At 40.8% G+C, this 20,909-nt stretch overlaps 1 protein-coding gene across 1 annotated transcript; it reads right to left on the bottom strand.

Annotated features, from left to right (window-relative positions):
• Positions 1–13,549, bottom strand: LOC114780749 (ATP-binding cassette sub-family G member 4-like). Its single transcript, XM_028967773.1, has 16 exons — positions 13,419–13,549; positions 13,127–13,167; positions 12,627–12,867; positions 8,874–8,991; positions 8,656–8,788; positions 8,210–8,260; positions 7,856–8,001; positions 7,597–7,720; positions 7,392–7,506; positions 7,163–7,305; positions 6,868–6,966; positions 1,795–1,963; positions 1,622–1,722; positions 1,371–1,529; positions 981–1,099; positions 1–684 (listed from the first exon to the last, which is right to left on the bottom strand). Exons 3-16 carry the CDS (start codon positions 12,856–12,858, stop codon positions 459–461), a joined length of 1,935 nt encoding a protein of 644 aa, XP_028823606.1. The 5' UTR covers positions 12,859–12,867; positions 13,127–13,167; positions 13,419–13,549; the 3' UTR covers positions 1–458.
• Positions 13,550–20,909: the final 7,360 nt, after the last annotated feature.

Below are 20,909 nucleotides of genomic sequence, written 5' to 3'. Positions count from 1 at the left end.
CAGTAATCATATGGTTTAATACATAAACCATGATATTCATTTATGCGTAGGTAACTAGATTATAAAACACTATGAAATGCATCTATTTAAACAGCCAACAACTGGCCGAACAAAACAGAATGATTATGCTAGTTATACCAGCATGAACAGATTGGTATATAGGTTGGCTATCTTAGGTTGGTTGTTCTGGCCACCAATAATGCCAACAGAGCTGAGGTTACAACACTAAAGCCCATTTTTAAAGAACATGTGCTGACTAATTGTATATTTATTAAGTTAAGCCTCCAACTAATGTAAAGGCTGTGAGTTAAGGCATTTTAAAAGGTGTTCAAATGTCTTTTGAGTTGTTCTTAGTGTAAACATTCCCTGTGATTAGCAGATTTCTCTGTTCCATATTGATAAAGGAGCCCTTTAAGCTGCATATATAACAGTAGGATACTCTGGGAAAAGGGGAGAAATTATCTTTCTGATGTGACTTTATAACGAAGCACCAAATAAGTTGCTAGTCGCAGGATCAAGAAGAAAATTGCCAACACAATGAAGTCCATGTACAGCTGGGCATCTTGCACATCTAGCAACTGAAGAACTTCCTCTGGCTTCTGGAATTTGCACACTTTACTTGGACATTCCAGTTCTGTGCGGTTCAGTCCATATATGGACAGAATCACCCCCTCAAATCCATACCTAAAAAATATAAATAAAAACGTCAGGTAGAAAGTATAGTTTGCATGGTCCTAGTGCTTAATAAGACTTAAAACGTGGGACACGTTCCCTAATGTCACATTCACTAGTTTGTCAGTTGGAATATTTGAAATAAAGCAGTGATAATTACATTTTAGTCATCTGTTATTTTATAGAAAATTACAGTCAATCAAGAATGGGTTTAAATGTTCATTTCTGTAAATTTAGAAGGCATGTTTGATGATGCATTAGTAAACATAACCCAAGTGCAAAGTATTGCACATTTTATTGTAACCCACCTAACATAAGAGACATATGAGCTCCATTTCAGGTAATTGGGAATGGTGTCAAAGTTGATGAAAAAGCCGGAAAACAGCAGGACAGGAATTGCTGTGACAGGTCCAACAAATGTTGCAACCTATTAAAAGACGCACAGAACATTATAGATCACTGTGTTAAGATTCTTTTTATTCTTCAATTCTTTCATAAAAGACATGTTACTGTGACAGAATATGTCTTATTTTTTAAGCTCATTCTGAGTGAAGCTCTGTCAAAGTCACGCTCTGTGTGAGCAATGAGGCCAAGAAAAGGGTGTGAATTACTCATTACTGACAAAATTACACTGCTGTGACTTTCTGCATTTTCTACAATCTAATATTCAGGCAGGATAGCGTGTACAGCTGTGATACCTGCAGGGAGGTGGAGGCAGCACCAACCAGCAGCCCTAAAGACTGTGCCACCAAGGCTGTGGATACAGACAGGGTCATAAAGAGAAGGTACCGAGTGACCTCAGGGGGTTGATTCGTCATCCAGTAAACAATACTGCAGTACAGCACAGGACAGATGACCTAAGGAAGGTGACCACACCCATTACATGACCAGTTTATATGACAGAAAAGACATTCTGAATGTGTTCTTACATTCCTTGATGGCTAATTACCTGGAATGGAATGTCAGCCATGGTCTTGGCCAGATAGTAAGCCTTCAAGCTGTACCAGTAATTGAGGTGTTCCCGCAGAAACACTGATGTTTCTAGGGGAACTAAAGGATAAACAATTTAAAAAACAGACCGTACTGTCTCATGAATAAAGTTGCAAACATGAGTGTACTTACAAGTGAGCACTGTGGGCATCAGAGCCCCGAACATGAGGAAGAGCATGGAGAAAAACAGGAAACCAGTGTTGTTAAAAACTCTGCTGGCATCATTACCAATGTTGAAGTAGAGCAGTCCAATCAAGATGCCGATGGAGATGTGTGACATCAGACGCAGGTGGGTTAGCACCTAAATAATATAAATCAGTGTCAAACTGAAAGTAGAAAAGACATGGTGGAGCTCTGCTGTGATTAAAAAAAAACAAAGCTCAATGAACTGAAAATGGTATGTTCAATTTTCAGCAATCTGCTGAAATATTATAAATATTATTTAAAAAAAGAATCTGGACATTTACATCTATAAAAATGTTTTAATTAGAATAAAAGCTGTAAATAAAATAAAATCTAAAACTGTAGTTTATTTTAAGTCAGACCTTCTGTATTACCAGAATCTTCTACACATATTGTCCACTAACCTTACTGCTGCTACAAAGCAAAACTGGAAGCCTCTGTCCACATCTTCTTATCTCTACTCAACCCTCCAACACCCCTGCCCCATCTATCATGGCTAGTGAACCGGAATTGATCTCTTCATCGATGGTAACTTAAGCACGTTGTAAATCGCTCTGGATAAGGGCGTATGCCATGCCATAAATGTAATTGTAAATGTAAATCTTCCCTAACTGCTGATGATTTTGCTAACTTCTTCACAGGGAAGACTAAACAAATCTGTTAGACATTCTCCACCACAAATCCTACGCTACCCTCTGAAGGTTCTACAACTGCTCTGAATCAGTTTTCTAAGCTCACATCAGATTAAATCATTCAGATCATATCTACAGGCAATCCAACCACCTGTCCACAAGATCCAATCCCTTCTAAAATGCTCCAAACCATCTCTCTTGACCTCATCCCTTTGATTTCTAATTTCATAAACAGCTCAATCACATCCGGCCATGTACCATAAAACAGCCAGAGTCGAAACAGAAAGAGTCGAGTAGAGTTGACAAATGCCAATCAATGACTGAGTGGCTGGCAGTGGCCATCTTGCCAATTTATGGGAGTCACGGTATCTCATCTTTGTGTTGCTCCCAGTCACGCGGATGGACTCATGTGACATTTTATTTCATATTGTTATTGTACAAACACACCTGCAGACATAACAATCTACAGCTCATATATTCTTTGGAAGAACACACACACTCATTCACTCACTCTCCTTAACCGCTTGGCCCTATTTGGGGCCTTGGCTGTCGGGACACTGGGTGCAGGGCAAGGATTCACCCAGGGCAGGATGCAAGCCCAGCACAGGCTCACACACACACACACACACACACACACACCATTCGCTCATACACTCCCACCTACAGTCGTGGCCAAATGTTTTGAGAATGACACAAATACCGATTTCCCCTAAAGTTTGCTGCTTCTGTTTTTATTATGGCAATTTGCATATAGTCCAGAATGTGATGAAGAGTGATCAGATGAATTTGCAAAGTCCCTCTTTATCATGAAAATGAACTTATTCCCCCAAAAACATCTCAGCCCTGCCACAAAAGGACCTGCTGAGATAATTTCAGTGATCCTCTTGTTAGCACAAGGCTGGAGATCATTCTGTCATGAAAGTGAAGTGACTGTCATTGTGAAACACTGCAGCACAGCACACGGTGACACAACAAAATGTGTCCCCTGCTTTTACCATCACCCTTAGTGAGCAGTGGGCAGCCAGGACAGGCGCCCAGGGAGCAGTGTATGGGGATGGTGCTTTACTCAGTGGCACCTTGGTGGATCAAGAATCGAACCTGCAACCTTCTAATTACGGGGCCGCTTCCTTAACCACTAGGTCACCACTGCCCCTGCTGATTGAGTTAGAATAGCAGACTTTCAGCAAATGGAGGGTTGTGCTTGAAATCATTGTTTTTCCTCTGCTTACCATGGTTACCTGCAAGAAAACATGTGCAATCATCATGGCGTTGCATAAAAAGGGCTTCACAGACAAGGATATTGCTGATTGCACCTAAATCAATAATTTATCAGATCATCCAAAACTTCAAGGAGAGAGGTTCAAGTGTTGTGAAGAAGACTTCAGGGTGCCCGAGAAAGTCCACAAGTGCCAGGACCGTCTCCTAAACTTGATTCAGCTGCAGGATTGTGGTACCACCAGTGCAGAGCTTGCTCAGGAAAGGCAGCAGGCAGGTGTAAGTTCATCCCAGTTTGCAGAGAGGTGAAGACTTTTGGATGAAGGCCTGGTGTCAAGAAGGGCAGCAAAGAAGCCACTTCTCTTCAAAAGTAAAGCCTCCTGAGACCATTCATGTGTGGGGCTGCTTTTCATCAAAGGAAGTGGGCTCACTCACAATTTTGCCTAAGAGCACAAGCAATTAATAAAGACTGGTACCAAAACATCCTCCGATAGCCACATTTATTCCAACCATCCAAGAACAGTTTGGTAAAGAACAATGGCTTTTACAGCATAATGGAGCATTGTGTCATTAGTCCAAAGTTATAACAAAGTGGCTTGGGGAACAATACATTGAGATTTTAGGTCCATGGCCAGGAAACTCTCCGGACCTTAATCCAATTGAGAACTTGTAGCCAATCCTTGAGAGGCAGGTGGACAAACAAAAACCCACAAATTCTGACAAACTCCAAGCACTGATTACACTGGGCTACAAAAAAAATTTTTTTGTGAGTTGTCTAACATATTTCTGCTGATTTAACATATTTCTGGCCCACAGAACACGAATATTGCATCAGTTTTTGTAGATCAGGTCAGGTTTTTCAGCTAAGTTGATTTTATAATGCGATTTTCTGTCTCGAAAATGTTTCATTTACCACAAAATTTACTTTATATATGCTAATTGTATGTTCAATCATCACTGTTCAAAATTTGGAGCTTAAATTCCCTTTTCCTTGAAGTCCTGGAATGTCCAGTGGCAGGGATGTCTCTAGTCAGATTCCAACATAAGTCCGCCATCATTACTGCATCCCACCGACCTTGGTACCTGTTCTCCATCTCCTTCATCTCCTGATGGAAACGCTCGCCCTGTTCATCACTCATAGATCCAAGCTTTTCCGGAAACCAATCCATATGTGAGTATAAGTAATGCATTTTGATGCTCATGTTGCATCCGAGGTTCCACGTAGTTAGGGGCCTTATTGTTGCCCAGAAAGTTTTTCACAACCATAACAAAAGCCTTCCACGCTTCCAGCTCCACTTCGTTCATTGACTTTTTGAACTGAGGATCTGTGATGAGCTGACGGATTTGAGGGCCGTCAAAGATGCCAGCCTTTAACTTCTCAATGCTCAATCCTGGAAAAGCCTGGCACAAGTAAATGAAGCAGCCACCAGCTTTGTCCAATGCTTTGGTGAACTGCTTAATCAAACCGTGCAGCGGTGGGAAAAGTATCTTATCTCTGTCCACCAGAGGGTTGTTGATTCCTTCCGTTCAGACCAGTCCTTCTGAATGTAATGATGAGTTCTGTTCCAAAGGAAGGAAGCAGGGGTACTTGGTAAACCCCGACTGCTGTCCCGACAAAAAGTTCACCATCTTTAAGTCAACACAAATATACCAGTGATGCTGATCAAGATCAGGATATGTCAGGTTGTTCCGGTTCTTTCTGTTTATCCCAGTCACATCAATAGCGCAAAAATAGCAATCACTGTCATGGTTTCTCAGCTCCCTCCAGACCATGGGTATTCCAAACTTCAGACAAATCTTATGACCCATGGTCCACTGACGCAGTTTTTGCATACCATGTGTGGTGCCCAAGCTTTGTCTTGGTCACCTAGTGCCATACTGAAATAAGCAAGGTATGCACGCTTTACGAAACTTGTGATTGGTTTCCTGTTATGAACAAGAGTGTATTCGCCGCAAATGTAACAGAAGACATCAGGCTTATTTCTGCAAGATCTTCTTAATGATGCCTTCTCATTAACTTTGAAACTCTAAATAACAATATTTGTAATATGCAGCAACAAAATTTTAAGTATAGGCCTATAAATGAGAAACACACACGCACGCACACAATGTAGTTTACGTAATGCTTTGCATGGCATCTGTTTATCTAATTTCGACAATAGATCAAAAAGTTGACCTGGTAGCGCAAAACCAATGTGATTTTTGGATTTAGCACATTAAAATTATCCTAGATCAGCTATAAAAAGTTAGACCTTTTTTTCCACTGTTGACCAGTGTTATGAAGGAATGGGTTGCCATCAGTCTTGACCCAGAAGTTGATTAACAGCATGCCAGGGCGAATTGTAGAGGTCTTGAAAAAAAGGGCAAAACTGCAAATATTGACTCTTTGCATAAACCTGATGCAATTGTCAATAAAAGCCTTGAAACTTATAAAATGCTTGTAATTATACTTCAATACCCCACTAAAACAACTGACAAAAAGACCAAAAAGACTGAAGCAACAATCTTTGTGAAAACCAGTATTTGTGTCATTATCAAAACTTTCAATCAAAAGTTGCCAATCCACCTAGTGTGCATGCCTTTGGATGGCGGCAGGAAAGCCACACCAAAAAGGTCTGAGCCAGATTTGAACCTTGGAGGTGTTCAAATGGAGGTGGAGAGCACATTGCTAAATTCAATGCCACTGTGCGGGTCGTAGTAGAATAAAAGGAATGAATTTTCTTACAACTTAGAGAGGCTCAGTCTACACTGTGGAGGTGTGGTGGTTGTCAAAATAACCATGTCATAGTCCCAACTGCAGGGGGCGCTCGGGTGCTGTGTTCCGGTCCGGAGGGTCCACGTTGTCCATGTCTTCACCCAAATTACCTGACTGTTTGCACCTGTTGTTCTGTGTATTTATACTGCCCCCTTGCATTTAGTCCTTGTCGAGTTACTGAATGGTTGTCCTATGTGTCCCACGGTCCTGTCTTTTGTGCAGTTGTTATGAGTAAGTCCTCCATTTTGTCTGGGTCCTTTCCCTCTTTTGCATGACAGATCATTAAACATTATTTTGTACTGTTTGAACCGGCAATTTATTAGATGAGAGGCTTTGGAACAGTGGAACAGAAAATTTATATATTTGTCTCAAGCATTTCATTTTGTAATCCCTGTGTACCACACAACTGATGTTACTTACCGAATCTCGACATATTGTTATGAATGTCCTCTCAAAAAGAATGCAGAACTGAGTCAGTGTACTTGTTGCAAGAGTATGGCTTTCAATATGTCCAGAGTCCTTGAAATCAAACATATATGAACAGAAACTGGGTCAGTAAAATATTTTTCATTTTTAAACAGTATATACAGTAATTTAGTATTATATGAAACAAAGTGTCATAGTGCACTGATGGATCCTTCTCTACAATATACAGAATATAATAATAAGATCATTATAATGTTACAATTAGTATAATGTCAGGAATGTCTCTCACTTTGGCATTCATGGTAGGGCACAGAGGCATCATTTGATTCATTTCAGTAGTCTTCTTCTGTTCCAAGGCACACATTCCCTCCTGCACAGCTTCAAAAAGCACTGGGTTCAGGTCTCCATATTCACCTGAAGCCACCTCAATGACTGCACCAAAGACATAGAGCGCCTGATTAAACAGCACGAAGACCAAATGGTGAATGGCAATAATGAAAAATACAAAAGTCAAATACTGAAGTCAGCAGGGTTGTGATAGGTGGGGCAGTGGAGACCTAGGCCCTTGAGGTAGGGGATGAGGTAAGAAACCGTCCCTTTGTATATGCACTGGCCCTGGCTCAAGATATAAAGCTGTACGGGACATGGGAAGACATTTACAAGCAGGCTTAGTTTACTGAATAATTTGGCTCTACAAAATATTCCTGTAGTCCATGATCACACCTTGTCAAACAATTCAAAGAGTTTTGCACTGGGCTGATGAATGGTGCAGATGATGGTGCGTCCACCCTGGGCTAGAGACTTCATTAGTGATACAACTTGAAAACAGGAGGCACTGTCCAAGCCACTATGAGCAACAGAAAAAAATCACAGTTTCAAAATCAAAAGCACATGTAACAGCAGAAAAGCAAAAATGACCATCTTGACCAAGCAAAAAACTAAATTTATATAAATGCTCTTTGTGAAAGTGGAAAGTAGTTACCTAGTTGGTTCATCGAAGAACATAACAGGCGGGTTGTTGACCAGCTCCAGGGCAATGGCCAGACGCTTGCACTGGCCTCCAGAGAGAGAAGCGGTGTATGTGTGTGAACACTCCTGTAGGCCCAGTGCTGTAAGGATCTCATGGACCTATCACACAAACACACAGTATGCTTTGCAATCTTCTAAGAAACACAAAAACATTACAAATCTTAAAGCAATCTAAATGGCATAAGATAAGATCTTTATTATTTGTATTAATCCCAAAATATAGAAAGTTGATAAATACAAATGGAATAACGAGAGTTAAATATAACACAAAAATGTAGCAAAAAATGTAAGAGATGTAGGTCCTCACCAGTTCTTTTTTCACATCCATGCTTTCATTGAGTTTTAGATTAGCAGAAACCTGTAACCAATAATACATAAAACGTTCTATAAATACATATAAAGTTCTATAATTATACTGTCATAACATTATGACTGTAGTCATGTAGTACCAATCAAATGTAAACATCTCAAAATAGTTGTAAACATTTCAAAGCATATTTTATTGCTTACTAATATATCATTCCATTACCTAAAGCAGGGCATCATTCCATGACAATTTAATTGCTCAAAGCAGTGAAAAATAGGTGAATAATATTGACTTATATGACATAGGTCAATGTTAGATAAATGTTATCTTAAAAGTTTCAACGTAGTAAACAAATGTTCAATGTCCTGTGCGCTGCTTTATTTAAAATTTTGGCAAATGATTGCAGTGCTTGACCAGCAGATGTCCCTAAATGTCTTCAAACACACCATCATGGCCTCCAAGGCAGTGAGGTTTGGCAGGAGCACATCCTGCTGCATTATGTAGCAAGACATCTTCCGGAAAGTCCGCAGGTCTCGGGGCTTCCCATTCACCAAGATCTTCCCTGTCATCCCAGTTTCCCTGAGACACATATTCAAATGTATAAATATCTAAAATATCTACTTTCAGCAAAGGAAAAGTACATTTTTAACATGGCATCACTAACCTATATCCTGCTAGTATATTCATCATGGTGGATTTGCCTGCCCCCGATGGTCCCATGATGCCAACCAGCTCTTGGCTGTTGAACCCTCCAGAGAGGCACTTCAATAAGGCCTTGTAACCTAGAAAGGAAGTCAACATCAACCCTAAAACTATAAGTGTTTCCAACAGACAATTAGAGTGAAGCTCGAGTGAAAGATCCTGTAAAGATCCTTTAGTGAAGTGAAGTGACCTGGGTGTCTTGGGTAACACAATGCAGCATAATGCTTTTCCTGTTTTAATTTTATGAATTGTTCTTCAGCTACAATGCAGAAAAGAACTCATCACCAAAGTCTAACATGATACGCTGTGAGTGATTCTTACAAAACAAAATGTGGGGGTAATCCATTCAATTCCATGCATTCCATATTACAACAAGCGTAGTGAAGTGATTGTCATACACAGCACAGCACACGGTGACACAACGGTGGGGACGGTGCTTTGCTCAGTGGCATCTCAGTGGCACTGAGCTGCCACTGAACCTCTGTGGCACTGAGGTTCAGGCTTCCTTAACCGCTAGGCCATCACTGCCTTTAGTGAAGATAATCTGTAAGGGCAGTATACCTATGGTGGTCAAAATATTGTCAGCTATTGTTCAAATGATCAAATTGCCTACTATGATGAATTTCACTAGTTTAACCAGTTGGACTGCATGGTCATTCCCACCATACAGTTTGCTGCATGGTGGGAATGAATACCTGCAGGACATTAGTACTTGAGGAATGCAACTGGGCATAAATTATATGGACATTAAACACCCTGTTTGCCCTTTGATGATCAGTCTGTGGAGGATTTGTTACAAATTCACACTAATTAGAGGCCTGTTAGGCTGCTGTTCTGACAGGTTGAGCAGCCTAGTGGACTGTACTCAGCTAGAGTCAGTCGTACAGTGACACTCTGGTCCTGGTACTGCTGTACACTGAGTGGTCAGCTGATCCAACTTGGTTTTCCTGAAAAAACACAGGAAGGCTCCAAGATACTCAACATTGATGAGGTCACATCGTAATTTTCTATTTCTCTACAGGGCATCAAACCAGGATGCAAGATATAATGAGTGAAGCACTGCAAATCAGTACATTCTAAACATTCCATCATTCTTAGCGTTCATTTTTAAGAATGTCTTAAACCAAAATTGTTACACATTTAAAAGTCCCACATTGACTAGTGCTGATGAATGCCAGATTTTATGATATATGTAATATATGTAATAATCATGTAAAAAAAGTGGCTTTTCCACCAGGTTCTCTAACAGACATTCATGTCTAGTGAACTAGTGGCCTTCGGCTCTGGTGTGTGAGCCTTGAGCTGATGACTGTCTGCTCCCACTGTCCATTTGTCACTGGAGAGTTTAATGCTGCTAATTTCTGCATTTGTGGTTTAATCTTAACAATTTCAAACTTCATATATAATTTTGAGTTACAAGAAGAGAATGATTTGGTTTTTAATAAAAAAAAATTCCCACCCCTGCAATGTATGCAGGAAATATATTCCTGCTTAACTACTTCCAACTGTAGGGCAATAATTATTGGAATTATAAGGGAATGCTAATGCGAGTTAACACTAATCATTTAATAATGTAAAGAGATGAGAGGATTTGCTCTATGTTATATAAGACTTCCCTTTACACAACAAAATGTGAATATGACGTTGAATCATGCACTAATGTGTTAATGATCTAGTAGATTATTTCACATTATCATATATTGCACAGTAGATATGCATATTTTTCTATTTTTGTAAGTACATTATCCATTAAGTGTTGCTTGAAAATTTCATACGGTTTATAATAATACCATATTTAAGTGCCATAGTTACACTCATTCAAATTACATCAAGGTTCAATCTCACTCCTGGTAAAAAAAAAAATGATATCCTGAATGATATCCAGGTCTGATCTACAGATACAGGAAATCCCTGCTAATTTTTGCCAAGGGGGGTTCAACCAGCTATTAATTCACATACTTTTTCCACTGGTGATATAAGTTATTCATTGATGTTCTTTTTTTGTGTAATTGTTTTAAACACATTATATTTGTCAATAACATTAGATCTGATCACATTTTACAACAAATCAATGGAGAAAACCAGGAAATTCCTAAAGGGTTCACATACACTATACAGTATATAGTCATTTTTTCACACAGTCAAAACTATTATTTCTCTACATTCTTTTGATATGTGTAGTTTTTCACATATTGCTCGATATTGCACCATTTAGGAAAGCATCCATTGCAGCTGAAGAACTCAGAGAATTGTAAAAGAATGACATTATACTGGGGCAAATAGTTTGTCAGAATGCCTGACAGTCAGAAGAAGTCCGCCAAGACCCCACACTGCCATTATGTCATTGTGAAAAACTGTTGTTGACTATATGTCTGAATTCTTTAGAACCCTGATGGAATGTTAACTGTGAGGAAGGAATTGGGTTCTGAAATCTAAAGGAATCTGAAGTGACTGTGAAACGTTGCCTCATTCCTGGTGTTTTAATTGGATCCAAGGTGGGAAGTAAAGTCAAGATGTTGTGAGGTGTGTTCTCCTGCTGCATGAAGGGATCGGGCAGTGGCTCTGATGTTTATTCAGAAGCACAAATGTGACAGATTACAAATGAGTGATATACTACTAAATATTTAATCACAATTGTATTGTAAATATCTTGCTATTGCCCGCACACAAACTCTCTTGCAGAATAAACCATCCCATGGAAAAACCATGTTTTTACACTTGTTTCATCAAGGTATGTGTCTGCTGTTTGTGTATTTTAGTATTATACCAACCATCTGATGTATAACTGTTTCCTACATAGAAATATTATAATCAGCATCAATTTCAGCATATTTTGAATGTTGTGTGGTACAGACACCAATCAATATATCAGGCCTCTCAAGCACTGCAAGACAAGTAAGCGATCCCTTCTCTCCTCTCCCCTTGGCCTATTAATGCCAAGCTCTCAATATTCTACTGCTGTAGAGCTGCAATGGATCTGGCAGCATGAAAACGGATCAGTCGGAAATACAGGGATTACCACACTACAGAGAACACGGTAACACCAAAGCTCATATGATCTAAAGAAAACATATTGATTCGTGGTTGAAATCTGGAAAGTTCCATTGGCACCTCCTGAATACCCACCTCACCAAACCCTGACAATTTTGACAATGACAGCTCAGCCCACTAAAAACTTTAGCAATGTACATTTTGTTAGACCTTGCCATATTTATTTCATTCTATATGCAAAACTATAAGAAACTAGTATTGCTAATACTGTGAAATCAAACACATTCGAAACAGATGTGACATCGTTCCAAGATGCCTGTCCCTACTTATGAGGCAAGCAAGGCAATAAAGGTGCTGAAAGATTAAAAGACTGTAAATGACATTCTCCATGGTGTTCCTTCAGGCCCGATCCAAACTGCGTTCAAGCTGCCACATTCATCACAACACATAGGTGCTGTTTTTTTTTTTTTTTAGTCTGTCTTGACCTGTGAATTAGATGAAAGCTCTCTGGCCGATCAATAGCACTAACTGCAGATTTAATATCAAGTCAGGGCCGGATGTAGACATGATATCCAGGTCTCGCTAAGGAACCCTGTTCTGAAATAAACAAGGTAGGCCAACCTTTTAATGTCCACTCACAGGATTTTTATGGACATGTGAACGCTGAATTAACATGAATTACCAGCTTCGACGAAAAGTCACTAAACAGTGAGAAGATTTTTACCTCTCTTCCGCCAACATGAGCCCTCGCTCACAGTGTAGGAAAGCTCAGAGAACTCTAGGCAGACGGCCGAGCGCTTGGGCAGGTGGGAGAAGCGCTGCGCCTCTGTGATGTGGTTCTCCACCTTCTTCAGGTGCGTCAGTAGCGCGCCGTCCTGTGGCTGTGCCGCCCCGTTACAGAGGACCTCCTCCAGCTGAATGCAGACGGAGCCCGTCTCGGACAGCCTTACCGCCATGCGTGAGATCTGGAGCAGAGCAAGGATTTCAAGTGCGACTTATCCGCTTTGGCTCTTTAGGCAGAAATCTCCCAAGACCTTCCACCGAGAAAAGCATGTGAGAAACCAGCCAAGAACGTCCATCAAGAATTATTAGACTGGAAAGCCGTTTGGGTCACCAGGGTTCGGAGGCAAACTGTACATTTCTAATGCATTTGTAACTACTCAGACATGGAAGAACACCAACAGAGACTTCTTAAAAAAAAAAAAAAAGTGTTTTACGTCTCACCTTTTTCGCCCCTCTTTGTTCTGCTTTGGTTTGTCGGTGGTCTGTTGGTGAAGAAAACACAATATTGTGCCGATACACTGAAATAACCTGATTTCAGCAAAGCCCTGTATACCCCAGAAAAGAGGAGAACTGGTACCTGGCCTGGTACTATTTCTTTTTTTTAACTAGAACACCTTTCAGCACCAACCACGTAAGACCAGGGTAAAAAACCGCAAACTGCTGCACACCGTGAATGACACGAATTACACAACCTTTCATTATAAGCGATGCATTTTCATCTCAGCGCACTTACTTTATCAGACGAGGTGCGTCCAGCGCGCTTAGAATAATGCCCGCTCGCCACCGTCGGGGCAGGGCGGAGCTGCTGATGCGGCCCTTACATCCCCGCGTCCCCGCGTCCCGTCCCGTCCCTCTCTGCCCTGTCCGCGGAATGACGAGCAGCGCACGCCTCCTGCCCACGGACCCGCACCCACAAAACGATGTTGTAGGGGAGGGGGAGTCACGTGCGGAATTATCCGTGTAACGCTGCGACACGTGAATAAGATGGGGGGGGGAGGAGGATTTTTTTTGCTAAAATCACGTTTAGAATACGTATGCGTTCCGATTCAAAAATGTATTTGTCCTGAGAAGTCGGTATGACCATATATGGATGGTGCTGTGAATGATTGACAGATTCGTTATTTGGAAGGTTGTTGGCTCCAGGTGACTGCCACCACAGTACATATAGCCGGACTGCGCTCCTGGACAAGTCCCATCAGGCCCGACAGTCACACTAGAACCACAGTGCCAGAGGGCAGCAGGAGGAAAGAATTAGTCAAAAAGTGACATTCACCTTGACGGCCACGTATGCACTCAAAATGATCCAGTCCAAAGAGCTCAGTTCGTGAAACACTGTGACATATGATGAAGAAAATGCTCCTTTCTGTACTGTTAATGTACTGTTCGTTTGTAATACATTTTTAAAGCTGTAAAATGCACTTTAAGATCAGTGTCACGTCTTAAACAATAAATAAATACAAATAAACAATTTAACTTAAGAAGAAGAAAGAAAGTGAAGTGATTGTCACATGTGATACACAGCAGCACAGCACACAGTGAAATTTGTCCTCTGCATTTAACCCATCACCTTGAGTGAGCAGTGGGCAGCCATGACAGGCGCCCGGGGAGCAGTGTGTGGGGACGGTGCTTTGCTCAGTGGCACCTTGGCAGATCGGGATTCGAACAGTCAACCTGCTGATTACGGGGCCACTTCCTTAACCACTAGGCCACCACTGCCCCTAAGGAAAGAACATAAACGAACCCGCAGGCGTGTGGCGATTGCCAGAACTCAAAACATCAACACATTTACAAACTGAAGTCAAGTTCATGACCGAGTGCACGAAAATGCCGGAGATTCCGAAGGGGCGGAAATCTTCGGGTTTTAAGCATTGTCAGGATTGGCCTCCGGTGATGAGCCCAGCTGCAGTCAATCCTGACAATCAGCAAGTACATTTCTGCCACATTATTGTTAGTGTGTTAAAATAACACTTAGAATGAATATATTCGCTGCATTTGTATGTGGACAGCAAAGAAAGCATTTTATTGCACAGAGAAATGTAATATCTTCTGTACATATGACAATTAATGCTTTTGTTGAATCCTTTGAATTCGGCATTAGTGCTTTTGCAATGTTAGGATGCCCCTGGCCCACCACGCCCACCGTATCACTGTCCAGTCTACCCTGCTTGCCTCCATGTGTTCTCCATTCACATTTGATATGTACATGTATGTACATCAATTTTCTAAAATCACATCTGATGAAATCATTCAGATTATTTCCACAGGCAACCCAACCACCTGTCCACTAGATCCAATACCTTCTGCAATGTTTCAAACTATCTCCCCTGACCTCATCCCTTTCATTTCTTATATCATAAACGGCTCAATCTCATCTGGCCACGTACCATCCGCCTTCAAAACAGCCAGGGTTCTTCCAATCCTAAAGAAACCCACTGCTGATCCTACAGACATTAACAATTACAGACCAGTTTCCCTCCTCTCGTTTCTATCCAAAATCCTTGAGCGCTGTGTCTACAACCAGCTATCACTCCATTTATCACAGAACAACCTCCTGGATCCTAACCAGTCTGGCTTCAGAACAGCTCATTCCACCGAGACTGCCCTTTTGGCGGTTACCGAGCAGCTACATGCAGCCAGATTGGCAAAACTGTCATCAGTTCTTATTCTCCTTGACCTATCTGCTGCATTTGACACCGTTAACCACAAGACTCTCTTGTCAATCCTGAAGAGGCTTGGAATTCGGGGCTCAGCATGGCAGTGGTTTGCTTCCTACCTTGATGAGCGATCTTACCAAGTGACTTGGAAAGGATCCACCTCTACCTCACGTAGACTCTCCACTGGTGTCCCTCAAGGCTCGGTGCTAGGTCCTCTCCTTTTCTCCCTCTACACGAGATCACTTGGTGAGGTCATTTCCTCACATGGATTATCCTACCACTGCTATGCTGACGACACACAACTCCTCTTCTCCTTTCCTCCCTCTGATCTACATGCTGCTTCCAAAATCTCTGCATGTCTAACAGACATCTCGTCTTGGATGGCAGCCCATCACCTCCAACTCAATCCCACCAAAACTGAACTAATATTCATTCCAGCAGATTCTTCACCACATCAGGATCTTGCTATTTACCTAGACAACTCGCAGCTCTCTCCTTCTGCAACAGCCCGCAACCTTGGCGTAACAATAGACAACCAACTCTCCTTCTCAACTCACATCAGCAATCTTTCCCGCTCATGTAGATTCCTTCTCTACAATATCAGACGAATCCGCCCTTACCTGTCAACCCAGGCCACCCAACTACTGGTTCAGTCCTTAGTAATCTCACGACTGGACTACTGCAACTCCCTTCTAGCTGGTCTACCTCTATGTACCATCCGACCTCTACAACTCATACAAAATGCAGCAGCACGACTGATCTTCAACCTTCCCAAATTCTCCCATACCACCCCTCTGCTACGTTCCCTTCACTGGCTCCCAGTAGCTGCACGCATCAGGTTCAAAATACTGATGCTGGCCTACAAAGCCAAACATGGAGCAGCACCATCCTACCTCACAGCCCTCATTACACCCCGCACTGCACCTCGTTTACTCCGAGCCTCCAGTACTGCTCGCCTGGTCCCTCCATCTCTGAAGGTAAAAGGAAAACATTCATCCAGACTCTTCTCCGTCTTGGCCCCTCGGTGGTGGAATGAACTTCCCCTCGAGGTCAGAACAGCTCAGTCACTGAGCACCTTCAAACGGCAGCTCAAGACCTTCCTCTTTAAAGAATATTTAGATTAAATTGTAATTTTCTTGTCAAACTTTGTGTACAGAATCTACAACAGAGTGAATTAAATAGATGTATTCATAGTTGGGGTCCTAGTGAACCGGAATTGATCTCTTCATCGATGGTAACTTGAAAGCACGTTGTAAGTCGCTCTGGATAAGGGCGTCTGCCAAATGCCGTAAATGTAAATGTAAATGTAAATCTGTACACTGTTCCTTTTCAGTGTGGACCTCGCCCAGTTTGCTTGTCTGTTTAAAAAAAGGGATCATCCTCTTGTTCCAACAGGACGGTGTTCCCTGTCGGGTCATTGTTTGGTGATGCTTCCTCTGTCATGTGTTATTCTAATAAACTCGTTTCATGACCTTATGTGTGCCTAGTGTCCAGTCGTGTCCAGCCATCATGACATCCGGTGCATGTGGTGACAGTCCCAGCCAGGTTATTCCACTTATGACTCTTCCTCATTGTCATCAGAGTCCCTGTCGGATGAACTCCGTGTGGGTCAGACCAGTCGTTGTGACTTCCAGGCATGTTGCGAGAAGCCAGGTAAAGCAAACTAGACCCTGTTTGGACGTTTTGTTGAGTTTTCATCAGCTAATTACATTAATTAAGCATGGTAATATTCACTAATTGCTAAACTGAATATTTCATGCATTAATACGAAGCAGAAATTTTCAAATTTTCAATTCTGGTATGAATTCTTGATGATGAGGCTGTTTGTCAGGATTGGCTCCAGGTGAGGTTGCCAGCTGGGGTCAATTCGGACAGCGTTTAAAAGTCTGTGACTCCGCCCCTTCTGCAGCTCCGACATTTTCGTGGACCCTGTGCACGAACTTGAGTTTGGTGTTTTGAGTTCTGGCATCCGCCACACGCCTGGGGGCTCGTTTATGTCCTGCTCTTTATCCCCCTGTTTACAGCCATCACGCTGCTGTTTATTTGTGTTCTTTTATTATTTGTAATAAAATCCTGTTTCCCGAATGTCCCGCCGCTGCGCGTCCCTCACCCGTCAGCTCACGGTCGTGACACTTTTACAGAGGCTATAGCGGATTTTTAATTGCTGTAAATCCACTGAAGTAATATACATTAATGTAAATGTCATTATGTATGTTAGTAATGTATATTTCAGATCACCTTAAGAAGTGCAAAGGTTTGCATTTCTTTTGTTAATTAAAAGTGGTGGTTCTCAACGCTGCTCATAGAAGGATGTCATTTCAGCCCAAGCTGCTCTGGAAAACCTTTATCCGGTTAATATTCATTATCCGGAGCAAGACACAAGGTTACAGCATGTAGCATATTCTCTTATGAAGGGCACTTGTGGATAACAATAAGTTTAGATGCATGTGGATTCATGCGGCACAGCGACAGGCACTTTTAGAAATGTTTTTTCCAGCTATGGGAGAACCTCTATGTTGCTTACTCATGGCACTGAAGGTCATAGTAAAACATGATTATTATTATGATTGCCATATCTCATACCACAGCCAGATTCAATCCAAAGCTAACAATGCATGATGCCAGCTGCCTCTGGTAAAGTGAAGGGTATTAAACAGCCTTATCATGTAGGACTTCTCTGGCCTGACACGGAAAATATAAAAGGCTCGGTGTCTGGTAGGGAAGTGAGAGAGTGCGTGTGTTTAAGGCTCAAAGCAAGTGGCGATGATGATGACGATGATGATGTCAGTGAGAGCTGCTGTCTCTGTAGCTCTGCTCACTCATCTGGCAACAGGGACTCAAGTAGAAGGTTTGCAAAATATTTTTTTTCGGATTAATTTTTCAACTGGTTTAGCTCATATTTTTTTAACTCTGTGTTTGTTCGACAGGACCCTATCCAATTTCCCTGACTGTGTTTGACAGTCTTTCCAACACTCCCAATCAGACCTACCGCACTGACATTGCTTACAGGGGCATCCTTACTGGAGCAATGACAAAACTGTCCAATACCAGCAACTTCAAGTGAGTAGATCATCTGATAAACAAATCTTAGTTTTTTATTTATATGTACATGTAATAGACATCAGATTTGGTGTAATTGTCGACATTCAAGTAAAAAATTTGGTGTACAAAGAATTATATTTTTGATTTTAGAATTAAATTTTTAAAAATCTACACTGACAAGAACTACATTTAAAAATTGACATATTTCAAACATGACTGGCAACAGATTATACAGTACAGGAAAAACAGACAAGCTCATCACTCGGAGTTGACACAGTAAAAAAACATGGGCGTCAGACTAGAAACAACTAACATTTAAGAACAAATTAGTTTTCTTTTTTATTGGAACACATGGAAGTGGGTGGTTCTAAATATCTTTTACGTTCAACCGCTTCCTCCGAATTTAGTCCTCAGGGGACTCCATCCCTGAGTAAATAATACTTTCATACAAAAATGTTTAATTGCAGGTGATCTTAATAAAAAAAAACATTCATTGTAATAGAACCCCAGTCAATCGTACAGAGGGTACAGACTTTCTCATTGTGATGGACAGTAGATACTGCCTGAGTTTTTGCTGATTGTAGGTTTGAAGTGAACAACACCATTGACTATGGGCCTTACCTGACGAGTTTGAACGGAATAACTGGAAACAGCGATAAACGCACATACTGGGAATTCCTGGTTCAGCTTAAAAATGGCACCATAATCAGGCCTGATGTGGGTAAGACAAAATGCAGCTTCCAAACCTTTCCACCCCCCCACTAAAGTTCATCGTTTAAATCAATCATCATTTATTTGTATTGCAGGTGTCGGTTGCTACATCCCAAGTGAAAATGAACACATCATATTCAAATTCACAACATGGTAAAGCAGTGGAAATTCTGAAACATTTTGTGCTGTCTCAATTACTCACATTTCAACAAATCTTGATGTCTTTATACAAAATCATTAAAAGGCAACATCTGAAGTTACGGAAAGAGGTTAATGTTTCAACATCACTGGAGACACATCTATTAACTGGTTATTTGCCATTATTTGATGTAGAGTGCACCAGGTTTAATCATTTTAATTATCTACAAATCAGACATTAGGAGTAAGCCTCTAAGTCTTTGTGGGTTTACTCCCCACATTTAACAGAATGCTTTTGAAACAGTTTAAGCAGACAGTTCAATTCAAATCAGTTCAGAATAAAATTCATTCACACCTGCACACCAAACCCAGAAAGCAAAGTGAATAAAATAATAAAATTGGGTGTGCAAATATTGATTGCTGTACTCATTTACATTTGAAGACCATACTACACATTACGTTTTACATCACACATGAACAGGGGTACCAACAATCATCAAACAATTTTACAGAAACAAACACACACAACAAAAAGACCCAGGAAAGGACAACCCAGGCCCTCTCGGTTGGGTTGTGATTATTTCAACGAGAAGTTTGTCCTCCTAAAAACCAGACACAAGCCACAAATGCACAACATTTTGAGATTTATTATTGTGATGAAAAACAGGCCAATTAGAACACAGAATGCCTCAAGTCTAAACTTGCACCACAGATCGGTGACAAGGAATTAAGATAATTAGGATATTTAATGAGGAAGGTGAAAGAAATGGAATACTAATTAGGGTTAAAACAATGAGTCAAACAAGGATACAGCGCAACCTGGTGGGACAGAAGTGTAAGGACGTTAGACATTTTATAAATAAAGTTTATACTCTCACCTGATTATCATTGACAGAATACTTTTTCTCTGGTTATTTTTCTCAATAAATAGATGATTCAAGTAGAATATTTAAATCATTTATGTGTATTTGAGTTCTACTTTTATCAGCTATTATAACTTGTGAGATCCAATATGGCCAAAAGTCCAATAGTTTTGGTCATATTTAAATATGGAAATCTGGGGAAAAAAATCTATGCTGTTATCAGCTTCCTATATTTAAAATGATCGAAATTACAAATAATAATAGCAGAAATAATGCTAATTGTGTTGTGTGTTGTTCTCTTTCATCCAGTTACTTTTAGTATTACTGAGTTACAGCTAGATTACAGCTAATATTTAAACCTATTTTCTAGGTAGTAGCCAAGTGGGTAACAGACACTTAACACTGAGTGTCTCCAGGGGAAGCCATATCTATGAATTGGCTGTCAATGGTCCGCAAGGTAAATGTCAGCTGATAGCAGCACATGGCTGAAATATTGGTGCATCACTCCGTTTTTACCAAGGAACAGAAAAATTGTCTAGGGCTATGTGATATGGCCAAAAAACATCACATATCTGGAAAGTACACTTGCCTATGAACTCCAACTACCAACGTAAATGTGTAATTAGCTTCTCTGTTTTCTTACACTCTATGTAGTTGACATTTTATAAATTGTATACAATATTTGATCATCAAATTGAGATGGGTATTTGTTTTAGTTCCAATGTTGATTATAATAAGCTTATAAAAAAAAACATTCAATATAACAAATTCACTAGAATGTTTAAGAAATTCATTTTTACAATTTTTTTGATAATA

The sequence above is a fragment of the Denticeps clupeoides genome, chromosome 2, assembly GCF_900700375.1.
Source record: "Denticeps clupeoides chromosome 2, fDenClu1.1, whole genome shotgun sequence".
NCBI lineage: Eukaryota > Metazoa > Chordata > Actinopteri > Clupeiformes > Denticipitidae > Denticeps > Denticeps clupeoides.
The sequence above is the reverse complement of the archived record's forward strand: the minus strand, read 5'-3'. Positions and strand labels throughout refer to the sequence as shown.

Excerpts from the sequence above, each read along its gene's own strand:
- LOC114780749 (XM_028967773.1), bottom strand. The coding sequence starts at position 12,858 with ATGGCGGTAAGGCTGTCCGAGACGGGCTCCGTCTGCATTCAGCTGGAG. Across the intron at positions 8,992-12,626 it reads CTCATGTTGGCGGAAGAGAG|GTTACAAGGCCTTATTGAAG; the intron begins GTAAAAATCTTC and ends CTTCCTTTCTAG. Across the intron at positions 6,967-7,162 it reads GCCCTACCATGAATGCCAAA|GACTCTGGACATATTGAAAG; the intron begins GTGAGAGACATT and ends TTTGATTTCAAG.